Raw genomic sequence first — 18,238 nt, forward strand, 5'->3', positions numbered from 1 at the left:
TCATGTGGTTGGATTGTTTGTTCATTGTCAGGCACCTTGAAGGAGATAATGGTGTCTTGCCTATATTTTGAAATCACTGGAACTTACAGTCCCCAAGTGAGCATGTGAAGGCATAGACGACATTCATCTCTTTCAAGGAGCTTTTAAATTAACTCCTGATTGGTCATATCAAGTTCCATGCATTTAAGAATTTAAAATACACCAGTATATTATACAATGTGATATATACATCCACTATATCTTATAATGGATCATGAACATACTATTTAAAAGGTGAAACATTTGACTTATGTTCAAGAAACATTGATAACAGACATCTCAACATCACATAACTTATAAACATCTTATAAACATTAACAAACATCTCAAACATCCTGAAATTTGTGGATACTATGAATGTTTATGTTATGTTAGGCAACAAACAGGAGACTTTCACGGAAAATGATCTGCATAAACTTTACAAATAGTCCAAGAACCTAAAAATAATTCTAAATGAAGAAGTGCAAAACAATACACGTGTGGTACCTTAATCAAGTACAAATATTTAGTTGAATAATGAATTACCCTATTATTTAATTACAAAATTAATTAGACTCAAGACAACCAGGTATCAACCAATCATAATGCTCTATTAGCTTTACTAAAAGTCATTCAAGTTCTAAGATTTCAACCAATGAGTATGATGATTAGAAAATTATTCATCATGAAGAAATTAACACATTATAAATAATGTGAAAATGTCGCCCACACATGAAAATGAAATAAGAATTACTCGAGTGCTTTTGTTGACAGTATATTTCAACACATTTTCAGAAGTGCAGTAATAACTTCTGAAGATGTTATTACTACTCGAGACACTTGACTTGAGAATGGTCCAGGATGGACCGAAATGTCGTCGTCCCTTCACCTTCTGGTGTGTAGTCTTGTCAACAACTTCTGAAGATGTGTTGAAATATACATGAAAGCATTTGAGTAATTCTTGTTTCATTTTCCGTCATGGTCTTATAGTTCCACATATTATTATTATTATTATAATAATTATAATAATAATAATATAATAAATGTTTATTCAGGTTAAAGTGCATGCATTAAAAATGAGTTACAAACAGAATATTGGATTTCTAGATAGAACTACTACATACTATGCTTAAAGCCACTAGTACGCACAGGATTTCGGGCATATATAATTAATGTTTCTGATGTCAGGCACAGAAAGCCTGTTAGTCTTATCAAGGCCACCCTTGGCCAGCAATTGTCACTAGCAGGCGACCGACCAGCTCAAGGGAGCCGGTCGGCCGAGCGAACAGCACACTGGACTTGTGATCCTGTGGTCCTGGGTTCGATCCCAGGCGCCAGCGAGAAACAATGGGCAGAGTTTCTTTCACCCTATGCCCCTGTTGCCTAGCAGTAAAATAGGTACCTGGGTGTTAGTCAGCTGTCACGGACTGCTTCCTGGGGGTGGAGGCCTGGTCGAGGACCGGGCCGCGGGGACACTAAAGCCCCGAAATCATCTCAAGATAGCACTCCACAACAGTTGTTTAGCTCCCAAGTACTTTTTTACTGCTAAGTAAATAGAGGCATCAAGTGAAAGGTAATAAATTATGCCCAAACATCTCCTTCCAGTACAGGAATCGAACCTGGCAGCATTTAATTGTGAAGTGGTTGCATTGACCAATGACCTACAGACATAGCATATTGAAAATTTGTCCTCAGTCCAAGGACTGGAGCTGGGTAGGACAGTGCCAAATTTTCCCCAGAACATGATCTGCCAATCATTTTACATTCAGGTTCTTAATTACTGCTACATGCACAGTGGCAAATGGAGTGTTACAACATTTTAAGATACTTAATGTTACAAAAACAGTATTAAAGTTTTAAGCTTGTTAGGTTGTCTTTACCCAATGAAAATAAATTACTTCTTCGCCAAGAGCTATTAACCTGAGAAAAGTCTGACTTCCAAAGACATCAAGAGGCTATCATCTTTAAAATACAGATGCAAAACTCACCCTAAGAAATGGGAAGATTTCACATGCCACAGGTTCTTCTCCTCCACCATGGCCACTAGATATGGTAGTCAGGTGAATACAGGTGAATAAAACCCAAAGTTTTATTTACTCGATATATAATTATGTTACCCAGTATATTACACATAATCAAGTTTGTATCACAAAAGAACTGGCATCTCACTGAATATCGGAGGTCCTTCTTTCCCACTATTTGTGTATATTCCATTCTTTCCGGGAGAGTATCTCCACCCCATGTGCGCAGGAACGGTGGTGGAGACAGTGGTCATGTCAAATCTTTCTAACATAACCCGTATATAATTTCTGCAGTTTACTTGCCAATACACAAACACATACACCAATCAGATATTTTGAAAGAAGAGATACAAGTGGTGTTTATGTATGATTTAAGAATAAGAAGCATCATTAAAAGGTTAACAGACAGCCTAAAAGACACAGCTACAGTGACAGCATTTTGCTTTTAATCTCAAGGAGTTGTATAGCAAGGTTAAGCCGAAAAGCAAAATAATATTTAAAACACTAAAAGATTTTAGTACGAGGGAATGTTATATCACTTGATAACAAATGGCAGCATTTGTGCTAAGAATCAAATTCTTGACTCCAGATTCTAAATTTACTGCAAATTATTACAAAAAATAGCAATACTAATGTCCCTGTTTAGAATTCTAATGCCCTCTACTGCTGAACTCACCAGAACTATTGAGAAATCTGCTTTCTCACTACACTACATTAGAGAAAATATAGTAGATTCATCTAGATAAGGTATAATTGTGCTACTTTCCTCATTGCTAACATTACAAAAACACTGCTGGAAACTAGTAATTCTGTATAGAAATGAACCTATAGTATGAAACAAAAATTAAATCAATTAAAATTAAACATAAAATACTAGTAAATCCTTCATGTTCCATACACAAACAAATCACAAGTACTCAATTATGAATTTGTACTCAACTACTAATTTATACTCAGTTACTAAGTACTCAATTACTGATTTAAGCCAACTACTAATTAATTAATTTTAATTACTAGCAACATTGCTCTGAATTTCAATTTTCCTTGGGTGATTGTGGTGAGCTGAGGTCTACTTCTTGCAAGGAACATGTTGATAGAAGAGAAGAAAAATGACATTATCACTAGTTCATAAATGGTGGGGCATGACGTCGATTGCAAGACAAGATACGGGGAAGAGCATAGGGAGTACAAGAACCGTCTTGATGTCTAGTGAGAACAAAATGAGAACAGAGGAGAAAGCAAAGCCTTGCCATCTCCAATATAGTGTTGGATATATATAGTTGAGGGTATTGTCCAGCTTCTCGGTGTTCACACATTTGACTAATATACTTCTCAATGTACTGTACTGAATTTTATCAACACGTGTTCCACTATGATTGCCCGCGGAGGTCTTCTATTTACAGTATATTTAAAAGTTCAAAACCACCAAGTATTACAGCACAGTACATATAAAATATACAATCTCACAATTGTTTACGTTATATCGGCCCTTGGTATTCATGTTGACCAAACCACACACTAGAAGATGATAAGACGATGACGTTTCAGTCTGACTGGACCATTATCAAATCGATTGTGGTATCCATATTCAGTACTTGGTATTCATATTCAGTACTTGACATTTCTGAATTAGTAAGCAAGCCAACATTGAGAATTATTTCATTACTGTGTTTTTTTTTATAGAGTTTCTATCATCATAAAATGTATTAAGTCAAATCATTCACAGGTGATGCCTTCCTGTGAATGCTGGGAACATATATGACAGTTTTTTCACTCAATTATTTTAATATGACAGTAGCCGATTCATAAATAAAAAGAGAATACTATACAGCCTACATTAAAATTGAACATAATTTTAAAGTGGTCTTGAATATGGAGGCTCTGAATTTGTAGAAAAATAGAATTTACCCAGGGCACTGAAAGGAAAGTAATTAGATATTAATAAAAACACTGTAGCGAAGACCCAAATAAAGTGATTAGTATATTGTACTGCTCTCTACATGCATAGCTCAAATATAATCCCAGTCTAGAGAGAGAAGTGGTCGATTTCGTAGGTTTACTAATATAATCCCAGTCTAGAGAGAGAAGTGTTCGATTTCATAGGTTTACTAATATAATCCCAGTCTAGAGAGAGAAGTGGTCGATTTCATAGGTTTACTAATATAATCCCAGTCTAGAGAGAGAAGTGGTCGATTTCATAGGTTTACTAATATAATCCCAGTCTAGAGAGAGAAGTGGTCGATTTCATAGGTTTACTAATATAATCCCAGTCTAGAGAGAGAAGTGTTCGATTTCATAGGTTTACTAATATAATCCCAGTCTAGAGAGAGAAGTGTTCGATTTCATAGGTTTACTAATATAATCCCAGTCTAGAGAGAGAAGTGGTCGATTTCATAGGTTTACTAATATAATCCCAGTCTAGAGAGAGAAGTGGTCGATTTCATAGGTTTACTAAAAATCAAACATCAAATTTAATGAAACCTTCCCCCCCCCTTTCAGGCTTCTTAATGGTTTCCTGAGCTTGGTTCTAGTGCCACTAAGTTTTAGCCCAACACCTACAGGCCTCTGAAATGCATCTGCTTGAAGCAATGCATTTATCAGTAATCAGAAGCCAAAACAGAAATAGGCCACATTCTTTTGAGATAAAGGGAAGCTTGCAGATTTAAAATTGACCTGTGAAAATCCCTCCAGAGCAAAATCAAGATAAGATAAAAAATCTGAGATAGGGGAAATCATGCAAATGACTGCTTAAAAACAATTTGGCACCCCTTAAGGTAAACAAATATAGTATCCTTTTTTCATGGAAAATGCCCTAACCATGATGCACTTGACTGCAACCAGATGGCAACTCGGGTCCCTTGGCGACTTAGCCAACCTGCCCTCTCACCCTGGAGCTGCCTGTGCTGAACCCCTGTAACCCTACACAGAAGACGGGGAACAGGGTGGAAACAGAGAGCTACTGGAGGCCAGAGCAAAAGATTGTAATGTTTCACTACATTTAATGCTTGATTTCTGAAAGGATCTGTACTTGTTCATGTGCATAATATGCAGCAGTTGCAAGGTGCTCATATCTTAAGAGGCACATCAACAAACTGTAAGAGGTGCAGACAGGCAATTAAAGGGCTTCTGGAACTGAAAGACGAGAGCTACAAGGAGACGTTAGAGGCAACAAATATGACAAAATTAGAAGACAGAAGAAATGGAGGAGATAGGATCACTACATACAAAATAATAATGGCAATCGGCAAGAATGATATGGAAGAACTATTGAGACTTATAACTTCAGGAAGAAGAAATCATAGACTTAAGCAAACTAAACAAAGCTGCCGAAGAAATACAAGAAAATTTACTTTCGCATACAGTGGTAGATGGTTGGAATAAGTTAAGTTAGAAGGTGTGGAGGCCAAACTCGTCGGTAATGTCAAAGCATTATATGACAGAGTGCAAGGAAGACGAGACACCACAAGCGTAGCTCTCATCTTCTAATTACACTTAGGTAATTACATGCACACACTGTACAGTAATTATTTCATTTGAAATATATGTGTACAAGCACTCAGTCGAAAGACTCTCTCTCCCCATCAATAGGCCTTGTAGAGTAGACCAAGTTTCATGAGCTGCCTGGGAGAAAGAAGTCACCTCAACCTCTCAGAGCAGTATCTCTGGCAGGGTATAGGGATATGTAAGCCAATCCCATGGAAGGTAACTCTTTGCTATAGTCAGAATGAAATGAAAAACCAGGGCATGCACAATGTAAGTGGCATCTACACCATCATGAGGCATAAATAGGAACAAAGCAATGGTCCCTGGCAGACCTAATGTTCCAGGACAAGGAAGAAAGCACCCCTTAGCTGAACGTGAAAAGCCAGAGATGGGTCCAGTAGAGGCTACACGTGTTGAACTGTTAGCACCAGGTGGAAGAGTGAGAGAGCAGGCTGGCTGAATCACCAGGTGACCTGGGCTACCATATGGTGGTCGTCAGGCGCATCACAGTTAAGATATTTACCCTATGGCATCGTTTAGGGATGCCTAATTTTCTTCAAGCATATGCTTGTTTTCTTGTGCCTATGCTTTCTGATGGGTTCCCGCCCAGTTTTTGGCCTGTCTCTGAGCTCCCAAGCTTCCCGTTACTGTGCAGTGTGAGCCAGATTCTAGTCCTGGATTTTGGAATGCGATGGACGAGTCTCAGAGAAGCGGTGTGTTGGACTAAGGCTCAGTTATGCCAGAGCTAGGCTCAATGACCACTGACCAGCCCCTTTAAGAAAAACAGTTACAAGATGGGTAAGAGCCAGGAATGCAGATACTGTACTGCACTAATATCTAGTGCATGCTGAAAGTGCCTCTACGAAACCTTACTTGCAACTATTATTTGCAAGATTTATAACCGTCAGGTTAGAGCATAACATAAATACAGTGTCCTTCTTACCTGAACCGTTGATACCCAGCATTACAAATTACAGTAAAGATGTTGTTAAGCCAAATAAAAATCTAATTGTCTCTTTTCACCAAAAGGAAACGCAAGAACACCTTAATAAACTTCAGGGGTGTGCAGATAAATGACTGCTGGAATTTAACCCAAATAAGTGCAAAGTAATGAAAATAGGTAAGGGAGACAGGAGGTATTGTGGTACATATTTAACAATACCACAAAGAAAAGGCATAATTCTAACACTAATATAAACCCAACACTAACACCAGAAGCTCATGTGATCCAGGATAACATTAGCTGCATATGGGAAGTTAGCAAACATAAGAATGTCATTTAAGAATCTAAATAAGGTTTTCAAGTACATGTGAGACCATTATTTAAGTATGCGGCTCTAGCATGGAACCCACACCTTGTGAAGTATAAACAAACTTGAGAAAGTTTAGAAGCTTGCAACTAGATTAGTACCAGAATTGAGAGGCCTGAGCTATGAGGATAGGTTGAGAGAACTCAACCTCACAACCTTATAGGAGAGAAGAAACAGGGGGGGATATGATAACTATATTAAAAATATTGTGGGTAGTAGATAAAGTGGATAAAGGAGGTCTATTTAAACAGTTTTCACAAGGACAGAGATAAGGGGAACATTGGTGGAAGCTGGATACGCAATTGAGTTAAAGAGATATAAGGAGGACCTCATTCCCTGTGTGGGTGATTAGCAACTAGAATGCACTGACAGCAGAAGTTGTTGAAGCAACAACTTCAAATTGTGAAGTTTTCACAATTTGAAAACTAAATATGATGAAAACGTTAATATTGAGAGAGGTAATTAGCACATGTTATGATTACCGTCTCGTTCAAACCTTTCCCAGCGTCAAGTCATTTTCTCCACCCCATGTACACACTTGACAGCCCAGGGATCAGGTTAAAGGATCATTTCAATTAGGAAGTTTGCAAGTTGCATAGTTTAAAAGAAATTTCAATCTTAAGGAAATTCTGGAAGGGGGTCACCTATCCACCATTTTTCCCAAAATGGCAGTTGTGGCACCATCACTTGAGCAGAGTTTCCAGTGCCAGAGGGACTAAGGGCAAAGATGACAAGAATCTCAGATGTGAAGGAAGGATATGAATGGCAGCAAGTTGAAAGCAAGGACCAATCAACAGGTGACCTGATGTCACGTGACCTCCGAGGAGGACAGTGAGATGCCTCACTAGTGTGAGATGCATCACCGTTTCCTCATCCATCATTACAACAAGACATGCTAGTGTTTACTCCCAAATTTTGCTGAAATTCGCAGACGCACACCAAGTTAAGTCTTTGTGGGAAGTTGAAGACCTCTGGGAAGACACAAGGAGAAACCTAGCGTATATTTGTAAGGTGTATTACTTTATGTCGATTAGTCAAGAATAGCAGAAGTCGAGTTGTAGTCACCTAAAGGTCTGGGACCGCATTTGAATTCCAAGTGTGTGTGTATGTGTGTGTGCGCGCGCAAGACCATTAGATCAATCAGTACGGAGAGTTTTCTAGACCTGTTCCCCATCCTACTTGCTATAATTCCTATGACGACGAGGACAGTCCCGACCAGAAGAAGTCAGAAGGTAAGAACAGTGCAGTGAAGTGATTGTAACTTGAATGAATGAATAAGGAATGAATCCGTGTCATTCTTATCCAGTGAAGGACAGTGCAGTGAGCAGTGAAGTATTAAGTCTGCAGGTCTTATTGCTGAATTTTGTGGCAGCAAGTCTGTGCAGTGCAGTAATCTAGTAACAGTTAACTTAAGAGTAACAGAGTTTGCAGTGGCATTTACATGAAGTGGTGGTCTAAGTATAGAGTCGCTAGATACCAGTGATGTGTGCAGTGTTAGCTAGGAGGAAAAGCTACACTGTTTGCAATGACACAGCATTACAGAGAGGGCCTGGGGTACCAGTTCACACACTGGTAACCTGCAACTGTTGGCAGGAAGATCGGATCAACCCTTTGAAGTGTATCTCCTGTGGTGAGACAGTGGCAGATCTTGAGGTTATCTTGAGATGATTTCGGGGCTTTTAGTGTCCCCGCGGCCCGGTCTTCAACTAGGCCTCCACCCCCAGGAAGCAGCCCGTGACAGCTGACTAACACCCAGGTACCTATTTTACTGCTAGGTAACAGGGGCATAGGGTGAAAGAAACTCTGCCCATTGTTTCTCGCTGGCGCCTGGGATCGAACCCAGGACTACAGGATCACAAGTCCAGCGTGCTGTCCGCTCGGCCGACCGGCTCCGATCTACTAAGTTACCTGACTCCTGATTCAACCTTGATGATGAGCGGACATCTGGACACCTGTTCCATCTGTGGGCCGCCTGATCACGTCCCGTTTCGCAATTTTCCCCATAGGGTTTTGATACTATCTTCTGGCACACCAAGTACAGTACTAGAGGGAAAGAGGGAGTTACCAGCTGTTGTTTCTGGTCACTTGCATGATAGAAAGACTCCAGGAGTCCATCATCGTCAATACCACTATTGTAGCCAAGTTATTATTATTATTATTATTATTATTATTATTATTATTATTATTATTATTATTATTATTATTATTATTATTATTTAGCATCCCGGCAGTACAGTCGGGTTTGTTCTCGACTCACAATCGAGAATTCCTGGTTTGAATCCCAGGTGAAGCAGAAATGGTTGGGCCCATTTCCTATCACCTAATGTTCCTGTTCACCTAGCAGTAATTAGGTACTCATATGTTAGCCAGCTTGTTGTAGGGTTGCATCCTGGGCCGGATCAGTACCCTGTAAAATTCGACCTTGGGGGAGGAGGGACCTCGATAAAAGCCTAACATGTATGAATACACACTGGCTTCCTGTCCCCCCGACAATGAATTATAATTATTATTATTATTATTATTATTATTATTATTATTATAAGACAGTAACTCATCTCCCCTATTCCCCTTGAGTTAGTTTTGTTCCGAGGTATGATATTACGTTATTCTTATACAGTACTGGTACTTACAGTATTTTGAACCTGCTAATATTATATGATTTGTTTTCGTCATTGTGTCTGCCTATGAAAGTATTCAAGTTTGGTGGAATTAAAAGTTGATTGCCATAGCATATTGATGGCTCAAGATTTTTGTTTGTACTATTATCAGTAAATGTGAGGTAATGGTTAATGTGAAAAATTGAATCATCTTAGAACGCTTCACTAACTTTTGTTTCAAGTTGTTGCTCTGTATTTGATTTTGTGACACTCGGAAGAGGGCAGTAAAGTAAACATTGAATTTAAAAATAAACCAACTTTAGTTACTAAATAAAAATAACATGTAGAAATTTTAAAGACACCAATGATAGTGAAATTGTGATTGACAGCTACAGGCATATTAAATTAAAGAAATCTTACCTGGTATTTGGATACAAGCCAAAATTATTAACAGTCTGACAGTCACAGGTGTGGTTTTTAAAGCTCTCCCAATCAGGACAGCCACAAGCAGGGAACACCCTGTCATCTGCGTGCTTCACGGCCTCTATCATAAGGGCAACCGAGCGGTAATGATTGCAGACTTGATGAGCTGAAAGATATAAAACACAGATACTTAAAATTTGTTAGAATACAAATCTTATGCAAGGCAATCACCTAGGTGGAGGCCTGGTCGATGACCGGGCTGCGGGGACGCTGAGCCCCGGAAGCACCTCAAGGAAGCACCTCAAGGTAGGTTTTCCTCCTACAGTCATTTAACACATTAATTGCTAACATTATATTGAATTTTCAATTTACTTATATTAAATGTCTAGGTAAAGTATAAAAAATGCATGAAAAACGGTTCACTGACATCAATAAGGCAGGTTTTTCTCCTGTTTTTCCTAATGATTTATACAAACATCACTCCCTTTCTGATCCAGTCACTCAGATGCTCCATGAGCTAAAGCAGTGGTTCCCAATCTTTTTACACTCTTGGCTCTACATATAAGTGATGAATTAGGAAATTCACCACTTGCTAATTCACAATGATTCAGCTATACTGTACCAGTTATCAGAATTTAGATTCCCTGACCCATCAGTCAAAAACCACTAAGCTAGACCCAATATATAGAGCCACAAAAATTCACATTACCCACCACTCTCTCATCGATTTTGTCCCCTCACTGTGACACAAACATTTTAAAGGATTTTGTCACAAAGTTTGGAAGAAAAACAATGGTGGGAGCAACACTCTCAACACCCCTCCAAGTACTAATAAAAAATACAAGGAAAATTAAGTACTGCATCACTCCGCTAACTATTTCAGGAGTTAGTAAACAAAGGTTACTCCGACCACCACTGTGACTACAACAGTCACAAAACATATCGGTAGAGCACACAACATCCACTTTAGGCCCAAGCCAATCAAGAAAGTTTGAAATGATAAGGCAATATGGTTGGAATGGAAGCATCTGAGAGACCAGCTAAGAAATGTTCTATTACACTCAACAATCCATTTCTCATATAAAGATGCTCCGATGGCCCCTGTACCAATTCCCCATGACATGCAAGGCTACAGAAATTCTAAAAGTGATCCCTATATACTGATAAACCATTTCAGAGATGGTAAACATCTCACTAAATCCCACTCCCAATCCCACTAAAACAGGGCATGCACCTAGGGTGATATTATAATAGCACACGAGGAAATGGACATCAAATGCAGTGCACACCCGAGATCACAATGGACATACTTGGGGTATAAAACATGGTACCTGCAAGACACCCATCAAAATTTGAAGCTCTTCAAGTAACATGTCACACAAGACACTCTTGCAAGTCAAAACATCACCTACCATAGACTAGAGGCCAAAACCTGGAGGGCTAATATCATAATATAACAATATCTACAAAATTCTAAGTACACACTGTACTGTATATATTAATAAAGTCTCCCTGAACACAAACACACAAACCTTGGTTAGGGAGAAACCAATCATCACATCCTGGTTGGGAAAGTCCTCCATTGGCATAAAAATCAATGTGACCCGGAGGAGAATATGATCCGATGAAGGAAGTTCGAATGTTGACCACGAGAGATGCATCGCCAGCATCTAAGAACTCATCCTTGGTCTTAGGTGGTAGCCAAGGATATGATGCATCTATACCTGAAAAAATACATAACCATTATAGTAATATAATCAATTTGATAGTAAATGCTCAACACCAGCATTTTAGTTGCCAGATTTTAGAAAAAAATTAATATTGGACAACTAATAGTCATTTCTCATTATATAGCAATTACGATACAGTACAGTTTACAAAATTTCATCACGATGGCTTATAAATTAGGGAGCAAATGCAGGTTGAACAAATGTAAATATCCAGTCTTGTACAATGAAGAGATTGTTTCTAGGAAAGCCCCTTCAGTAGGCCGCTAAGATACTGCACTCGAGCTACGAAATCTTAACCCTTCAACTGCACATAGCAATCAGGGTCGCTTTTAGGTCTATCGTAAGCTTTATAAGTCCCGTGGGTACACGGGACTTGCATATCTTTCCTCAGGCCTCCAGTAAACAGACACCATCTTGGAAAAAATTGTGGGCCACCTCTCCTGGGTGTCATAATAGATCCTGACTGTGACAAAAACTATGAACAAGGTTCAGATACAAGTGAACACAAGAAACACACAGGAATGATCTCCTGCCTCTCATTACTATTATAATAATATATCAAGCTTACCAGTGATTCTCCCAATGGTACCTGTTTGTATTCTATCTCCAACAAGTCCACCAATTCTTCCACCCAAACTGAAGCCCATCACATGAATGTTGGTCAGCCTGGAGATATCAAATGAAAGAAAAACTGATTAAAATTAACTAATTTAAATATTACTTAACAATACAATCTACAAGGGAAAATATACTGTACTGTTTTCACAAGATTAACATTTGGGTTTTGATTCTACAGCTATAAAAAAATATTAACACAGTATCTCTTCCCAGAATTAGTGAAACACACCAAAGAATATTTTCACCTAGTAAAATAGCACCTCCAATCCACTGTTTGTTGAGAGGTAATTTTGTATTAAGCAGAAAAGTAGTGAGTTAAGAGCACTGAAATGTCACTTTCTTAGCTGTCCAGGGGCCAGATTCACGAAAGCACTTACGGACGTGTACATCTTTCCTCAATCTTTGACGGTTTTGGTTACATTTATTAAACACTTTACAAGCATGAAAACTTCCTAATCAACTGTTGTTATTTTTATAAACAGCCTCCTGGTGCTGCAGAGCTCATTAACTGTTTAATAATTGTAAACACAGCCGCCAAAGATTGAGAAAAGATGTACAGGTTCGTAAGTATTTGCATAAGTGCTTTCGTGAATCTGGCCCCTGGTTGCTCAAGTACCACTATTCACAACATCAACCATCACTTGATGTAGCATACTACTTTATAAACATGTTAACAGCATCGGAAGAGGCTGCAAGCTCCCTTTATGTTAGACATCTCCAAAATGCTTCAAGAAGTAAAGGACAAACGAGAACCCGAGGACAGCTCAGAAAAGGACAAACGAGAACCCGAGGACAGCTCAGAAAGCCCTGTTTCAATACTCGCAGTGCTTTATTTTTGAGCTAGCTCCTTTGGTTGCTCTCCAAGCCAGCTCCCATGGAAAGAAGGAGGAAAGCCATCAACCTCCATGAAGTGAATGGCTATATACATAAAAAAAGGGGGAAAAGCATTCCCAAACAAGAGACTCAATAAGACAAACCCCAGCGGCCAGGTGGTGACCAGTATTGTTTACTCTCGGAATTTATATTGGGCCCACCCCCAATTCGAGTAAAATTAAAATAATTTACATGGACTTCTACAGTTTACTCTATTCTAATGTTCTCAAGATAAATCCAATGGAATCTAAGGAAGGGAAAGATGGAAAAACACATAGCCCAGTTGAAGAATCAGGGGGGAGGACAAATCCCAACCTATCGTCTCAAATAATACATTGCATTTTGACGTCAAAATCCCTAATGGACAAAGTATAATGTACTGTAAATCATAGATGCTCACTAAAGTTCACATTTTCTATGCATGGGTCATTGGTTAGATTAGGTTAGGTTCAGTGTGGGTGTTTTAGTACACCATTTTTCTGTCCAATGGGACCACTTGAGCGGACAGGTTGCAAATCCAGAGTTAATTCATATAGCAGCAGCTCAGACAGAGCCACCAATCATTTGCAGGGGCCTCGTAGCCTGGTGGATAGCGTGCAGGGCTCGTAATTCTGTGGCGCGGGTTCGATTCCCGCACGAGGCAGAAACAAATGGGCAAAGTTCCTTTCACCCTGAATGCCCCTGTTACCTAGCAGTAAATAGGTACCTGGGTGTTAGTCAGCTGTCACGGGCTGCTTCCTGGGGGTGGAGGCCTGGTCGAGGACCGGGCCGCGGGGACACTAAAACCCCGAAATCATCTCAAGATAACCTCAAGAAATCATCTCAAGAAGCCAACCAGTTAGATACACTGGTGTTGGGGATCAGACAATGGTCCATGAACAGCTACAATAAAATGAATATCATCCAAACTGCCAATTCAGAAGAAACATCATACCTATATCTTATTCAGGCTAATGCCTAGCATTTTTGAGAGATTATGTACTTATCCCGTTATGAATTACAGTACATAACTGGCGTTTGCCTTTCCATTGGAGACTTTCGGTGCCGTGGAGAGAGGGGGGGACCTGCTGCATGGATAACAGCTTTTCCATATCAACCTACCCAGGCTTTGTGCGTGAGGCCACTCCAGACCGACAACCAGAGTACAACTCCATAGTCTCCTGAGACTGATGGATGCCTACTACTACTATTACTACTGACAAAAGAGCCCAGCATCTTGAAAATTCTAAAAATAAAATACAGTAATTGCTATACAGTAATAATATTATACTACTATATTCATCAAAATACTTTAAATAATATGAATTAATATAATGAAAAGCACATACTTTACACCTTTTTCCACAACAAGCAAATCAATCATGCTTGCTGTAATATTTGCGATGTTTCTGACGTTAATCATCATGTACGGGCGAGATATGGTCAGCAGGTCCCAGTAGTCCACTAGAATGACAACACTCTTCGTGTCATGAGCCAATAGAGCTGGAGGAGAAAAAAATATTACTGTAATGGATTTACAAAACAATGTGACACTTACAGAATAAAAAGAATTAAGATTCTGTTTATATTGCAGTATAATCTAAAGGAAAAAGGCCGAGAATTGCAGCATTAGGCTATATATCAATGGCAAAAAATACCGCCAGCTGTGTGTGTATTATAAAAAAAGCTTCTGTATAACAGTCACATTTTTACAATTAACATTTCTAAGCTGTTCCACTCAAATGCTCCCTATAGCAATATCAGTGAAGATCCCATTGGAGTCATGTCACTTTCAGTGATGAAATCTAGAAAAACTCCACATTTGACTGAACTTTGTCCTATTTGGTATATCTGCTGAGCCATATCTGACTGAAGACATTACAACAGTTTACTGGCTCCCCATTACCACTTCTGTCCCAGTTTCTGACTTCTCTCTCCACATGCCCTAGTCTGAACCCATTTTCTTGCATTCCCCTCAGAAAGATGATCAGTCTCTAGCATTACATGAGCCTGTAGTTTCTACTACCTTGCAATGATTTCGGGGGCACAACGTCCCCACGGCTCGGTCCCCGACCTGGCCTCCTGGTTGCTGGACTGGTCAAACCAGATCTAGCAACAAGGAACTGCAACTAGCAATCAACTAGGCCTTTACTGCTACCTTATTCTTAAGAACATAGTGACAGACACAAGATAGTAATGAAAAATTAGTTTGGGTAATTAATTCAAAATAAAAGGAAAAATAATAAGTTGTTTCTAGTTGTTACCATTAGTAAGAGAGACTACCCAAGGCCTGATGGAAGACTCAGTGTAGCCGTGGATTACAATGAAGATGGGTGTGTGAGGACCGACGGGCAATAATGCAACGCCTTCTTCCGTTGCTCGAAACTCCTTCCTATCTTCATGCACACTGGTAAAGAGAGAGGTGTGGCACTGACCATTATTAATACAGCAAATATAAATAAATAATTTAAATACCAAACTAATATGAGTTATTTATTTTTGTAAATTTACTATGTTGTATACATTTATAAACAACTTCTTGTCTGACCCTCAAAATGGATTTAAAAAAACAGATACCTGGATGGACTATGAGTACAATGTACAATTTTTACATTTCAAATATCTGTTCAGTGCTATTAAAATAACATTTCAGTTATTAGCCAAACTATTATTAATATGTATTACTGGACAGACCACATATTGAATGATAAGCGATAAAGTAATCACAAATAAAACCGACTAGCAAGGCAGATTATAATTAGTTAATGAGCTGATTAGACAGTGGATACTGCCCCATGGTATCACAGTGTACAATGTTATTGTTCATTTTCACATTACTGTATATGCACTGTAATTTGCCTTTTTTAGTAACAAGATATCTTACAGATACAGTTATGGTGCTAAAGATGGTAAGAAAAAGTGGAATTATATTTCAATTGGGCAGACATTGGTGTTGGAGGTGCAACGATAATGGCGGCATGAGGCAAGGGAGACAATGAGCCATCTGGCTGTACCAGCACACTCTCTCCTTATCTCTGACTTTCTCCCTCATTCACTTCCTTCCTCCCTCACTCTCACTTTCTCCCTCCCTCACTCTCACTTTCTCCCTCCCTCACTCTCACTTCCTCACTCCCTCACTCTCACTTCCTCACTCCCTCACTCTCACTTCCTCACTCCCTCACTCTCACTTTCTCCCTCCCTCACTCTCACTTTCTCCCTCCCTCACTCTCACTTTCTCCCTCCCTCACTCTCACTTTCTCCCTCACCACTCTCACTTTCTCCCTCACCACTCTGCTTACTCAGAAAATTCCTAAAAAATCATTTTACAATTCTGAGTGAATTTCAGAATGTATATACAGTATATAACTTATTCATATGCTTAGTGTTCGAGGGTTCACGCCATTCTTCACACACAATTCTCAGCTTACTGTTGGCATTCCGTTTGGACTCCCAAATCTTTGCAGGGCCTATGTTTGTATTTGTTCCTATTTCAGGCTTCACTTGCATGCATTTTGGTCTTCCTGTTGTGTAAACCCCAATTCACAATACACCATGACTACATGAGATTGGCTTTATTTTTTCTAGTTACCACTGGCATTGCTCCTGCCTTTGGTCCAAGTTATCTTCTACAAAGATTTGGGAGTTCTGCCCTTTGGAATTTTTCTCCTTTTGAAGTGCTTTGCACCAGATAATGCAAGTACCTTGGCTTCTCTAAGAGGCACGGAAGTGCTTCTCGAGGCACGAAGTGGGTACGTTTTTGGATCTTGATCTGGTGGCAGTGTACGCCTCATTTCACCATGTTTTCCTAGGTTGATACGTTGGTGTAGGTTCATGTTTATTTGCCGCGAGGCACATTCATTTCTGCCAATAGACGACATTCATTTCTCCATTAAGCTTCACAATTAACCCTTCACAGGTATGCCAATTCTGGCCTCACATGGGCCAGAATTGGCCCATGTGAGGCATCTGATCCCTCAATCATTGTTGCCCCTAAATTAACAACAACAACAGAAGTGAAAATAGGTTAACTTGCCTCATATGGGCCAATTGGTCTACTGTACTACCGTATTCTTAGGTTCTTATTAACCAAATTTTCTTATTCAGAAATAAATACAAAACCTTTTGAATGTTATGATATTGTGACCATAAAATGTATTACTGTAAAATTACACTTCATTTCTAATTTCTCACTTTCAACCATATTAAGAACAAAAATAGTAAAGCATATTCGTATATATATAAATTTATGCTTGAATGGCAGCTTACCTAGTTGAGTAATAGAAGAGCACACCCACTTTTCCACTTGGATAGCTGGGATAGACCTTCACCACAACTACGGCCAGCAAGGCTACTACCGTTGACACCGCCACAATGTGCCATACATTCATTTTCTTCATGCACTCTTTGCTTTGACACAGTTTTAATAGTGAGTAGTCCATTTCTTTAAATTGTGTGTCGGCGTCACTTCTGAAAATAAATATTAGCTTTCTGTATAATGCATAATGTATTTTATTTCCTGTATATGTATGTATGCATGTGTAATTACCTAAGTGAACTTACAGGATGAGAGCTACATTCGTGATGTCTCATCCTCCCAGTACCGTCATATGACACTTTTTGAGATATATAAGAACATAAGAACATAAGAACAAAGGTAACTGCAGAAGGCCTATTGGCCCATACGAGGCAGCTCCCATTCTATAACCACCCAATCCCACTCATATACTTGTCCAACCCGTGCTTGAAACAATCGAGGGACCCCACCTCCACAATGTTACGCGGCAATTGGTTCCACAAATCAACAACCCTGTTACTGAACCAGTATTTACCCAAGTCTTTCCTAAATCTAAACTTATCCAATTTATATCCATTGTTTCGTGTTCTGTCCTGTGTTGATACTTTTAATACCCTATTAATATCCCCCCGGTTATGTCCATTCATCCACTTGTAAACCTCTATCATGTCACCCCTAACTCTTCGCCTTTCCAGTGAATGCAACTTAAGCTTTGTTAATCTTTCTTCATATGAAAGATTTCTAATTTGGGGAATTAACTTAGTCATCCTACGCTGGACACGTTCAAGTGAATTTAAAGAAGAATGTAACAACTATAGAAGAGTTGTTACATTCTTGTAAAGCCACTAGTACGCATAGTGTTTCGGGCAGGTCCCTGGAATACGATCCCCGC

At 39.2% G+C, this 18,238-nt stretch overlaps 1 protein-coding gene across 1 annotated transcript in view; it reads right to left on the reverse strand.

The window, feature by feature from the left end:
• Positions 1-2,105: 2,105 nt before the first annotated feature.
• The window catches only part of LOC123772903 (lipase member H), a 29,995-nt gene continuing 13,862 nt past the window's right edge, over positions 2,106-18,238 (reverse strand). Inside the window, exons 4-10 of the mRNA XM_045766320.2 lie at positions 17,319-17,519; positions 15,317-15,459; positions 14,402-14,555; positions 12,151-12,248; positions 11,385-11,576; positions 9,850-10,018; positions 2,106-3,955 (exon numbers count right to left, since the gene is read on the reverse strand). Of these exons, the coding sequence (XP_045622276.2) occupies positions 3,895-3,955; positions 9,850-10,018; positions 11,385-11,576; positions 12,151-12,248; positions 14,402-14,555; positions 15,317-15,459; positions 17,319-17,491 (990 nt within the window). The 5' untranslated portion in view covers positions 17,492-17,519 and the 3' untranslated portion in view covers positions 2,106-3,894. The remainder of the gene's footprint in view (positions 3,956-9,849; positions 10,019-11,384; positions 11,577-12,150; positions 12,249-14,401; positions 14,556-15,316; positions 15,460-17,318; positions 17,520-18,238) is intronic.

Source organism: Procambarus clarkii, chromosome 12, assembly GCF_040958095.1.
Source record: "Procambarus clarkii isolate CNS0578487 chromosome 12, FALCON_Pclarkii_2.0, whole genome shotgun sequence".
Taxonomy (NCBI): domain Eukaryota; kingdom Metazoa; phylum Arthropoda; class Malacostraca; order Decapoda; family Cambaridae; genus Procambarus; species Procambarus clarkii.